The 12608-nt window shown below is 30.1% G+C and overlaps 2 protein-coding genes and 1 pseudogene across 2 annotated transcripts; 2 read left to right on the top strand and 1 right to left on the bottom strand.

Moving 5' to 3' along the window:
- LOC107957177 (flavonol 7-O-rhamnosyltransferase) lies at positions 1 to 2627 on the top strand. Its single transcript, XM_016892625.2, has one exon. It carries the CDS (start codon positions 1139 to 1141, stop codon positions 2462 to 2464), a length of 1326 nt encoding a protein of 441 aa, XP_016748114.1. The 5' UTR covers positions 1 to 1138; the 3' UTR covers positions 2465 to 2627.
- A 1887-nt stretch (positions 2628 to 4514) lies between these two features.
- LOC107957176 (calmodulin-like protein 7) lies at positions 4515 to 5585 on the bottom strand (annotated as a pseudogene).
- A 497-nt stretch (positions 5586 to 6082) lies between these two features.
- Positions 6083 to 7228, top strand: LOC107957175 (tetrapyrrole-binding protein, chloroplastic). Its single transcript, XM_016892624.2, has one exon. The coding sequence runs from the start codon at positions 6285 to 6287 to the stop codon at positions 7044 to 7046; it is 762 nt and encodes a 253-aa protein (XP_016748113.1). The 5' UTR covers positions 6083 to 6284; the 3' UTR covers positions 7047 to 7228.
- Positions 7229 to 12608: the final 5380 nt, after the last annotated feature.

Below are 12608 nucleotides of genomic sequence, written 5' to 3'. Positions count from 1 at the left end.
GGGAAAAAGGCCGAGGCCCAAAAGCATAAAACAAAACTCCTAAAACAATAATTAAAAAAACCTAATAAACCCTAAAAAATCATCTGCCCGTCTTCATTTATTATCCCTGTCTTTTTTCACAATTTCTTCATTTCATTTCCAAGAGAGATTCGTTTAACAAACTATGAAAACAATGACTCAGATATCCCTTCAGAGAGCGACTTGATTCGCTAATTAATTACTCTGGTATCAGAGCAAATTGAGCCAGATATTGTCACTGTCAAAAACATTTCTTTTCCCCAATCTTTTCCCCAATCTTCCAAAGACTCAGATATAGGTATCCCTGTTTTATCATTTCCTTGTCATATCGTCGATGGTTCCTTATCCCCAACTTGAACTCGTCGATTGTGTTCTTCTTCCATCGCGTTTATCCTCCTCGACGGCCTGGGTAACAGAACTGGGGAGTCCGTTTCTCAGATAAGTATCTGCTTCCCTATTGAAAATAATACCATATATGACTAATATTTTTTAAATATTAATAATAAAAGCAAAACACTAGTCAAATACTAATTAAGAACAAAATAAATCAATGCTACTGCTAATTAATTTAGCTTTGGTGAAAATGACGAAACACTTGAACAAATCAATTGAAGTTGTTTCTACTCTGTTTACGAAGTTTGGAATATAATGAGAAGCATCTTCATCTACTAACAATTTTAACAAACATGGAATATTCTCCGGCTATTTATATACAAGTTGTGATTTAAGTATTAGTATTGAATATGAGGTTGCGTTTGTCGTATTGAAAATAAATTCTGAAAAATAATTTATATTAGTATTGAATATGAGGTTGCGTTTGTCGTATTGAAAATAAATTCTGAAAAATAATTTATTTTCTAGAAAATTTAATTTTTTTTGGTGTTTGATGAAAAATTATCCTCCCATATCAATTGAGATAAAACTGAATTGGCAAGGTATAAATAAAAATACATATTATATTAGATTTTAAAAATAAATTTAAATCGGTATGTATAACCTTTATATCAAATACAAACCTATTATATGTTAATAAAAAGAAAAGTTTGCATATAAATTATGGTACAAATCAGACTACGACTACGAGAGCAAGAAAGTGAGTGAAAGAAAAAGAAAATAAGCAATGACAAACTTCAGCAATGGAGTCCACGTTCTAATGATCCCATTCCCAGCATCGGGACATATTTTTCCCCTTACGGATTTAGCCCACCAAATCCTCCTTCGTGGCTTAACAGTGACGATCATGGTCACACCCAAAAACCGTCATTATCTCAACTCGCTCCTCTCTTTACATTCTTCTTCCAATCTTCAAACCTTGGTCCTTCCTTTCCCTTCCCACTCTTCAATCCCTCATGGTGTCGAAAATATGCAAGACGTCGACATATCTTTTGTCCCAGATTTTGAAGCTGCCTTGAGTAAGCTCCATGATCCTTTAGTTAACTGGTTTGAAAATCACGTTTTGCCTCCTACCGCCATTGTTTCCGACATGTTGCTTAGTTCTTGGACTCCTTTGTTAGCTTCCCATCTTGGGGTCCCGGATGTATGTTTCGTCGTCACCAATGCTCATGCAGTGTCTTCTTGGTGGGTGAATGATCTTGATTCCATGCCTGAATGTTATAGGAAACAGCATCTCGGTTGTATTCAGAGCTGGGGTTTGGTCTTCAACTCGTTTAATGAGATAGACAATCAAAAGTTGAAGCTCATAAAAGAAGAGTTAACCGAACACGATCGTTTATGGGCTGTTGGTCCTTTGCTCCCCATTAAAGGTAGACTAAGTTCCCTTGGGGAAGAACAATATCAAGTTATGTCGTGGCTTGATTCTTGTAAGAAAGTTGGCAAATCAGTGGTATATGTCGCATTTGGAACACAGATAACATTGACGAAGCAACAAATGGAGGCAGTCGCTTCAGCGTTAGAAGAAAGTATGGTTCGTTTCATTTGGGTTGTAAAGGAACCAATGAAAGGACTGGGAATTGTTGATGATGATGATCGAAACGTGGTTCCACCAGGGTTCGAAGATCGTGTTGCAGAGAGGGGTGTTGTGATCAAAGGCTGGGCACCCCAGTTGGCTATCCTTGGCCACCCTGCGGTTGGTTCGTATTTGACTCATTGTGGGTGGAATTCTGCACTTGAAGGCATCCTTGCCGAGGTTCTATTGCTTGCATGGCCCATGCAAGCTGATCATTTCCATAATACCGCGCTGTTGGTTGATGAGTTAGGAGTTGCGGTTCGAGTTTGTGAGGGTTTAGAGACTGTCCCTGATGCATCCAAACTGGCTCGAGCCTTGTCTGGTTCCTTGACCATGAACCTGCCTGAGAGGATTCGGACCAAGAAGTTAAGGAAGACTGCACTGGACTCCATTAGAGAAGGTGGAAGTTCTTATAAGGCTTTAGATGGCTTTGTGGAACAACTATCTTCTCTCAGTGTAATGAATAGGGAGGAAAAGTAATAAGATGAACCCAGGAACTGTGAACTTTAATTAAATAAAAAATTTCCACCATATATGTTGTTTTTATATTGAAAAAAAAAAGAGCGTAAATTGTTGATTGAGTATTAGTTCGACGTAAGTATTATTGTCAATGTAGAAGGTCGTAGGTTCGAGTGTGTTGAAAGTGCATTATTCTCCTATTTAAGTGTTGGGAGGGACTATGAATAATTTTAGCTTTTGTATAAAAAAGAATAAATATAATAAAAATCTATAATGAGATTAATATTTAAAAAAATTGTCTAAATTACCATACATTGCATAAAAAACTAGACTACGACACATCTACTAAGCGAGTCCAAAAATTTAAGTAAAAAATGTACTTAATAAAAATTGATATAAGAATTAAATAAAATTTTAATTGAAATGTTAAAGTTGACTATTTAAAAATCATATTGCCTTGCTTTCAAAGAAAAAACCATAAGATCTTAATCAAATTTTACAAAATTTTTATTGATTTTATATAAAAAGATAAAAAGATAAAAAAAATTCTCATAATAACATAATTTGCTTTGTAAAAAGAATGACTTTATTTGTTTTTTAACTGTGTTGATATCTAATTGACTCAAGACACCAATTCAACCTAAATTTTAAGTGTAGTATAAATTAGATGTGTACATAGTCGGGCTCAACTAAACATTTAGGTCCGTTTGTTAGGGCTTGGGCCCGAAAAATAGGCCTAAATTTTTGCTCAAGCCCGACCGAGATAAAAATGTTAAAATCCGGGCCCGACCCGACCTGCCCATATTAATTTTTATATAATTTTAAAATATATATAATACATTAAAGACACTAAAAACATCACAATAAATATTTTTCAACAAATTGAAAATAAATTTTAAAAAATATGTATACTTAAATAATATTAAGATAGACTCAACTAGAGGTGATCACGGGCCGGGCCAGGCCCAAACAAAATTCTAGGCCCGCTTCCTAGGCCCAGTCCGGCCCAAAATATGGGCCTGAAAATTTTTCCAAGCCCGACCTAAAATAAAATTACTAAGCTCGAGCCTGGCCCAGCCCAGTCGAGCCCATATTAATTTTTTTTAGCTTTTTTCATTAAATAAAAAAATTAAAAAATATAATAAATCAAAAACATATAAAAACATAAAAACAAATATTAAAACAAGAAACAAATAAAATGTGAGACTAAAATAATTCTTAAAACAATACAAAAATTGAAAATAAAATAAAAAGTATTTATATTAAAATTGGAAATAAAAAAGTAAATATGATTAAAAATAAATAAAAATTATTTTTATATAATTCGGGCCGGACCGGGGCCGAAAAAGTTTTACCCAAGGCTCGGCCCGTTTTCTAAACGGGCATCGTTTTTTGCCTAGACCCATATTTCGAGCCTATATTTTTACTCGAACCCTCTCATTTTTCAGGCTGGCCTTCGGGCCAGGTCGGGTAGCCCAACCCATGATCATCTCTAGATACAATTTAACAAGCAAATGCCTTTAAAATAATAAATAAAATTAACAATAAAATAAGTTTTATACAATATCCAAACAATAATAACAAAATAGTAACAACATAATAGTAAAATGGTAGCAAAACAGAGAGAAAATAATAAGAAAATAATATTAAAAAAAGATTTTTTTTATCCTTTAGTGAATTTGGGCCGGGTCTGGGCCAAAAATACCTTACTTGAGGATTTGCCCATTTTTTAAACGGGCTTTATTTTTTGTCCAAGTCTATTTTTCGAGCCTATATTTTTGTTCAAATACTCCCACATTTTAAGCAGACCTTTAGGCCATGAACAAGTCTAAATAAATAAAAATTTAGATGAATGAATTTGACGTAAGTGAACTAAATGGCACCAACTAGTTAGAAAATAGCTTAACTATAAATTATATATTAGTTAATATGAAAAGGCTTTGTCTATTTTAATTTGTATTATCATCTTTTTTCTATTACAATGATTATTTAAATCTAGACTAATTTTGAAAAAGGTTAACACTGGGTAAATATACCACAACTTGATATTTGTATTGTCTCCTTTAATAACGTGTTATCACCTCTAATTAATAACAATGAATTACTATAAAAATTATAAGTTAAAATAATAAAATATTTATAACAATTTCTTTTTAAAATCTAACCAAAGTGATAGCCACCATGGAAGTATTAGACAAACAAACAATGATACCACTATTTTCCATACCAACCTTAAAGAAAAGAAAAAAAAATAAAAAAAGGGAAAAATTCATACTACCATTTCATATACTTGGCGAAAAAGATTTTCCACCTCTCCATGGGACACTTTTTCCCCATACTTTCTCCATATTTGTGATGCTACCATTTGACAACTGAGAGTAACTCATTGGATGTATATTTGCACACTTTAGGTTGAATCAATGCAATGCAACTAAGAGGCAAAATTAAAAGATTGTTTTGATTTCCCACATCAATATTGATTTGCGGAAGAATGTCTATAAACTTTTTTTGCCTTGCCTTGCAAGTTAAGCCAAAGCATTGAAACCGTCACCTCCTTTCACCATTTGCATGAATTCTATAAAATTCACTCTACCGTCACCATTCACATCCACTCTCGTTATCATCCTCTTGCAATCATCAATAGTTTTCTTTCGTTGTCCAAGTGAAATCAAAACAAATCTCAATTCATCAACAGAAATATACCCGTCCCCATTCTGGTCAAAAACGTTGAATGCTTCCTTCATATCATCCTCTTCATCCTTATCACTCATAAGGGATCGATATAATTCACTGAACTCATCAATATCAACACAATTATCGCCGTTGGGATCAACCTTTTCAATCATTTGAGATAAATTTATTCGGGGATATAGATACCTAAGTTCTGCAACGATTCGCTCATCTCTTTCCTTGAAATTTGTCCATCTCTATTCTTGTCGAACATTTCGAAAACCGTGTTTATCTCCACTCTGTCCATTACGATAATTGCTTTGCCGGTAAAACTAAAATATACATTTAAATTTCACTACCGACTGAAAACAACGGTTGCCGGTAAAGTTGGATCAATCCATGAGTGAGCAAAGAATAATTTAAGTTCCTTAGGGACCAAATAACAAATACTGTATAGCAACAAAATTATTAAGAAAACCAGTTGGCATTGAAAGGACAACAGAAAAACACACCAAAAACTAAAACTATTTCTAAGGTGATGACATCATTTGGGAGCAAAATTTGGAGAAAAAATAGCTGCAAAATCGAAAAATGAAACCAACCCCCCCCCTTGTTTTAGGACTCAAAATTAAGCATAACAATTAACCATACTAATATAACATAATGTTTTCTATATCGAATAATTGGACCGTTCAAAACAGATATTAGGGAATGAAATTTAAGAAGTTGGGGACTGGATATGTGCGTTGTGACAGTGAAAATTATATTTTCATGTATAAAAATTAATTTTTAATAAATAATTTTTAAAAAATTTAATTTATTTTAAAAAATAAAAATAAAATACAATTTAATTCTTAATACAAAATTTTTATATTATTTATCTTTTACCTACATATACAAAATAAAAATAGAAAGGTATGTCTTTTGACACGTTAAAAACAAAAAGAAAAAAAAGGCAGAAAGTAGATTTATTTGGAAGGAGAGAGATAAAAAGATATAATCTGAGCCAAAGGTGGCCAATCAGAATCCAGCATTGAAATACTCCCAAATCCTCCTGATATTGGTCTTGTCTTGCCCTCCCTCACTCGTATCTTATCTAAGCCCAATCACACCTGCCTTTCTCTCTTTACCATTCCCAATTGTCACACTATTCCCACCACAAACCCAAACCATGACCACCCACTCTCTAGCATCCCTTCACCACCAATACTCTTTCCTCAAACGCCTCTCCAACTCAGAATCCATCCCCCTTCCACCTTCCTCCCTTTTCCTCCACCCCTACCCCTCCTCCTCCTCCTTCTCCACTACCAACACAACCTCTTCCACAACCACCACTTTCTCTCTTTCTCCTACAACTTCCTCCTCCACCCCCACCACTTCCAACCCTATCTCTTTTGACACCCTCAAACACCACCTTTCCACTCAGAACTTCTTCCAAGCCGACGAAGAGACACGCCGCTTGCTCATAGTTCTAGCCGGTGAAGCAGCTCAGAAACGCCGATATGTCTTCTTCTCCGAGGTCCAGTTCATCTCCGAAGCTGACCTCAAAGCTATTGACGAGCTCTGGAAACAGTACAGCAACAACAAGTTCGGTTACAGTGTGCAGAAAAGGTTGTGGCAAAAAGCCAACAAGGACTTCACCAAATTCTTCATCAAAGTGGGTTGGATGAAGAAGCTCGACACTGAAATTGAACAATACAATTACAGAGCTTTCCCTAATGAGTTTACATGGGAACTCAACGATGAAACACCCGAGGGTCATCTGCCATTAACCAATGCTTTGAGAGGAACGCAGTTGCTTAACAGTATCCTTAGCCACCCAGCTTTTGAGGGTGAAGAAGACGAAAAAGAAGCTGAAGTTAAAGGGAGTTTAAGAGATAATGGTCCGAAGCCTCTTAGCAGCTTATTTCCAAAACCAGATTATAGCTTTTGATCAGGTTTCCAATGGCCGATTATAAGTTTTTTTTTTTTAAATCGGGATTTTCAATGGTTATTTAGCAAAATACACTGTAAAATCTGAATTGGGTCGTAAACCTTTTGGTTATTTAATCAATGTCTGTAATATTCATCATTAAGTGGTTGAAATTAATGCTACTTTTTACTGTGATTTCTTCAGTTTCTTTCATTGTAAACTATTGATTTTCTCGCATGATTTTCCAAATGGTAGAGTGACATATTGGTACTCTCCAAATATTAAATGTGGGCGTTGAAGTTCTTTAATGCTATTCCCGAACAAAATAGATATCGAGTAATAGTGTTTTTTTTCTTAAAAATTATGTAAGTTAAATTTGTTGACCTGATGTATTTCACGTAATAATTGTTTATGGACATGAGTGAAATTAGAAAATTTGTTAAGAGAACAAAATCAAATTATAATTTTTATAATATTAAAAATATAATTTTATCATTTTAACAGTTTATATTTTTATTATCTTTAAATTATTAAATTAAATTTTTATCATTTATAGGAGAAGTCAAAGTTTAATTTTATTTTTACTAATTTAAAATTTTAAAAAACTTAAATAAAAAAATTTCTATTTTAGAGGAGGCCGAGGCCCCTACCAGCACCCTAGCTACGCCCTTGCTGACAAAAAATAATTTTACAATAAAATTAAATTTAATACAATAATTTTAATAGTATTAACAAATTAAATATAAATTTTAAATATGAAAAGTAGAGCTCTAAAAAAAATTAATATCGGAAAACTAAATTTCAAATGTAGGATTACTACAATGAATTGAAGTATATTCTAATCTATTTATTTATTATTTTTCACATTTTTTATAATTTTTATCAAATAAATTTTATGATGAATTATAAAATTTATATAAAATATAAATCAACTAATTTTTTTTTTCAACTGCTTATAAAATAAACTTGGATAAATAAGATCAAGGATAAGTAACATAGAAAGATTCCAACAAAAGACATGTAGAGTTTTCAAATTAAGATTAATAGATATATTATTTTTAAAAATAATATTGGATTAAATGTATTAATTGATAATATATGTAAGCATTTTAACAAAAAAAAATTGTCAAAAAGTTACACATGTCTAAAAAATTAATGATAATTTTAATTTATAACATTAAATAAAGTAACAATAAGTACACCACATTGCACTTTGATAAAAAATTCTAAGTCTGGACCCAACTTGGCCTGAGCAATAAGTTTATTTCTTTCGAGGTCTGGCTCAATTTAAGAAAATTAAACCTGAATCTAATCCTTTCATATTTAATTTTTTAGATTAATTTTTTTAAATATAATACACTAAATGTACTAAAAAATACTAAAATAAAAGTTTTTTAACACATTAAAAATATATTAAAAAAATATTATCATAAATATAATAAATGTTTTATTATATTAAAAAGCACAAATAAATATTTATTGTATTAAATATAAATTTTAAAATTTTATATTTTAGGTTGGATTATTTAGTTGGATAAGTTTTTTTTAAGTTTTGGGTGGTTTAATTGTTATTGTTAGTGATTTAATATAAATATAAATATATAATTATTATTTAATAGATATAACTAATATATTGTTGTTTTATAACATAGTATTCGGGCTGGGTCAGGTGGGCACGAGCAAAAAATCTTATCCAAGACTCGACTCATATAAAAAATGAGTCTTAAATTCAAATCTTCTTATTTTCAGACGAATCTTAAACTTAAACGGATAATTCAACCCATAAATAGGTCAAATTGTAACAATTAAGTCACTTATTTCATACTAAAAATTGCAAACAAAATATTATATTTGTCAATTTATTAAATATTTCTTATTCGTTTTAGTTAACACATAATAACATATTTATTATACTGTTTTCATATTCATTAAACTTAATATATTTCGTGAATTGCCTAAAATTGTTAAAATTACAAAAAAATAAAATGAGTGGTCCACATCGTATCAAAAACTGAAATCCCTTTTCTTTGTATATCTCAAACATGTACCACAATGAAGGGTGGTAATATAGGCTGGTGAGGTCCGGTTTTATTATTTATTCCGGGTTGGTGAGAATTTCGGTATTTTCAATCCGGCTCGAATTATTATTTATTATAAAAATTTTAAAATATTTAAATATTGTAAAACACATTCTTAAAATTTTTAATATTAGATAAATAGTAAATTAGGGCCAATGGATAGAATACAAACTTAGACAAAGAAAATATGAAAAACTTTTCCATTCATGAATACTTCTAGTACAGTTTGATCCATTCTACACTACTTTTAATGATAAAATATCTTATTTATTTAATTTAATTATAAAATATATTAATATTAATATAAGAATGTTTTTTAATTTTATCATTTTTAAGAAATAAAATGATTTAATAAATTGACTCAAGATTAGCTAATCAACGCAATAAAACAAAACATTTTACGATAAAAAATTGTTGGTTTAACCTTCATTAAGATAAATCATCAAACAAAATATTTTCTCTTCAACGGATAGTTAGGGGTATTCAAATGGTCGGTTCAATTATTAATTGAATCGAACTATATAATCATTTAACCGTCAATCAAAACTGAGTTTTTTTAAAAAAATTTAATTGAACCGAAATATTTCAATTAATTTGGTTGGTTAACCAAATTAAATGAAATTTATATGTTTTTTGTCTTTTGGCTAAAACAAGTATAAAACATATAAAAAATGCATTGAAATTAATCGAAATTTTATGTATTGAAACACTACGTAATTAAAAATACTACATAAGTCTTGAAATTAACACACAATATTAATTATTAAGTTCGTTTAATTACCCGATTTCGAACCAAATTAACCGACAATCAAAATTCTAAAAAACTATTAATCGACTTCCGATCGAACTAAATTCGACCATCGACTGATTAACCAAATTAGATTAGTTTAGTCAATTAATTTAATTTTAACCGATGTTTAAACACCTCCACATATAGTTGTACACTAAATAAAAAAATTGTTTTTTTTTACTTAATAATTGAGACATAATCTATAAGATATATGAAACAAATTTTGTGTCGAAAATTTTAGTCACTTTAATTATTTTATTTAATTTAACTGTATCCTTGAAATTTTATCAAGTTTGGACATTCCATTCATTTTAATTGAAGAATGGGAATTATTTAAACGTTTTCATAAGTTGGGTTGATTTAAAAAAAAAAAAAAGATAGATTTATTTTTTATTAAGTTTATTGTTATTGTTTTCATAAAACTATTGTAACAGCCTAATTTTCAGTGGTGTCGGAACAGTGATTCGAGATCACTAAATCCGACAAATGAGTAGGAAATATTATTAATTTAGTGAGTATAAGTTAAATGTGAAGTTAGGAAAAATTTTGAAATAGTGAAATGTACTAAATATATATATTAAAATAATTAAAATTGAAAATGAGGTATCGAGACCTCAAAAATTTTAAATCGAGCCATAAATATTTTTATAAATATTTATGGAGTGTTAATAAGTTAGTGTTAAAGTTTCGTTAAGAAATTTTAAAGTACTGATAGCTAATTGAACAAAAAGGACTAAATTGTATCAAATGCAAGATTGTGGGAAATGATTAAATAGCTTAAATGATAAAAGAAAGAGGGTTTAAAAGAAAATAGACCCAAGGTCTATTTGGGCTGGATGGCAAGAGCATGAAATCACCAAGAAAATAAGGGGAATTAAGGGAAAAATTGGAAATTACAAAATTTACTTAATAAAGCTAGGACTAAAGTGGAATTATCTAGATTTCTCTTTATTTTTCTGCATTCTCATCAGAAAAAACACCATGGAAGAGCTCCCTTAAGCTGGTTTTTCATATTTTTACTGCAATTAAGTTCAATTCTTGATTATTTCTTGAAATTTTTGTGTTTTTGTAACTTTTACAACTAGGTCCATTTGTTGAATTCAGTAGTTCTTGATTCTATGAAAGAAATTGAAAGTTTTGATGAATATGTGCTGGAAGTATATGATGATTTGACATAGAATTAGAGCTTTAAATTGTTTATATGCTGATTTTATTGAAAGAATTGAATAGAAAGTGAATGTTTGGGACCTAAATTGTAAAAGAGTTTGAAGTTAGAGTTTTATGTGGAAATTCTGAATTTCAATAGTTATGAAATAACTTATAATGTCTAGTAAAAGTATTAATTGATAAAATTAGTTTAATTGAGGGGTTAATTAAGTAAGGACTGAATTGTATGAACTGTAAAATTTGGGGCAAAATGAAAATCAACATTTTGCACGACAGCAGCAATAGTCTAACTTTGAAAAATCTCCAAAAAATGTAGAAATCTAATTAGAGGATGAATAAAATATGAAATTAAAGCTTATTGAGTCTAGTTTCTTATAGAAGAAACGGTATAAGCAATGGAATTGTAAATCATGAGATATAATAAGTTTTGTGAGACAATGCCAGAATGATTTCGGGTTCCCCTATTCTGACTTTGGAAAATCATCAAAAATTGGAGAAAAATAATTAAGGGATTAAATTTATATGTTTAAAATCCTTAAAGAGTCTATTTTCAATAGAAATAAGTTGGAACATCATCCGAATCTCGTACGATGAGATAATTAATTCTTAGAGAAGAAGGGTCGGAACTGTCAGACAGAAGAACAGGGAAAACTTTAAAGAATAAACTGTACTTATTGGCTAAACTAAAAATTCTGAAAATTTTATGGTAATAAGATAAGTAAGTCTAGTTTCAAGGAAAATTAGCGGATCTTAATTTCGAGTTCTGTAGCTTAAGATATAAATAATTTAGTGACTATGACGCAAATTGACAATTTTGAATATATATATAAGTAAATAGTGAAATTATTGATAATGTTACTTGTTGCATGTTATATAAATTAAGGATGTGGAATGGAGAGGAGGAGGAGGAAAATATGTATGAATATTCAGCTAGCATGGCTAATTTGTATGTTTTAGACTCATGGACTAAATAGAATAAAAGTAAAATTTTATCAGCAATTTTGTAAAAAAAAATGTTAGAAATGACCAATTTGCATGAAATGGATTATTTTATTATTTAAATTACAAAATTGAATGAAATTATTAATTTAGCTCAAGATTAGGGAAAACATGTTTTAAGGATTAAATTGAAAAGTGTTGAAATTATAGAAAATTCTGACATTTTATAGAATTCATAGGTTGTTATCAATTTGTGTGAGAATAACGGCTGAAAATAAGGATTAAATTGCAATAATTTTATTTTATTTTAACCTAAGGATGAAATCATCATTAATTAAAAGTTTAGGGGTAAAATGATAATTTTGTTTAGAGCACTAGTTGAATGTATTATAACATGAAATAAATGAAAACGACGATCAAATTTCTTTATAAAGATCCGGATGACTTGAATATGAGACTTGAACGTGGAAAAGAAAAGATATTGGATTAATGAAATATCTGATAAATGAATCGGTAACTCCGGTAATGCTCCGGAACTCTATTTCGGTGACGGATTCGGGTTAGGGGCGTTACAACTATATTGATTATATTTTAGTGATAAATCTTAAA

This window comes from Gossypium hirsutum, chromosome A09, assembly GCF_007990345.1.
Source record: "Gossypium hirsutum isolate 1008001.06 chromosome A09, Gossypium_hirsutum_v2.1, whole genome shotgun sequence".
Lineage (NCBI taxonomy): Eukaryota > Viridiplantae > Streptophyta > Magnoliopsida > Malvales > Malvaceae > Gossypium > Gossypium hirsutum.
Note: the sequence above shows the minus strand (reverse complement) of the source record. Positions and strands in the feature narration are given on the sequence as shown.

Coding starts and splice junctions, on each gene's coding strand:
- LOC107957177 (XM_016892625.2), top strand. CDS start 1,139: ATGACAAACTTCAGCAATGGAGTCCACGTTCTAATGATCCCATTCCCA.
- LOC107957175 (XM_016892624.2), top strand. CDS start 6,285: ATGACCACCCACTCTCTAGCATCCCTTCACCACCAATACTCTTTCCTC.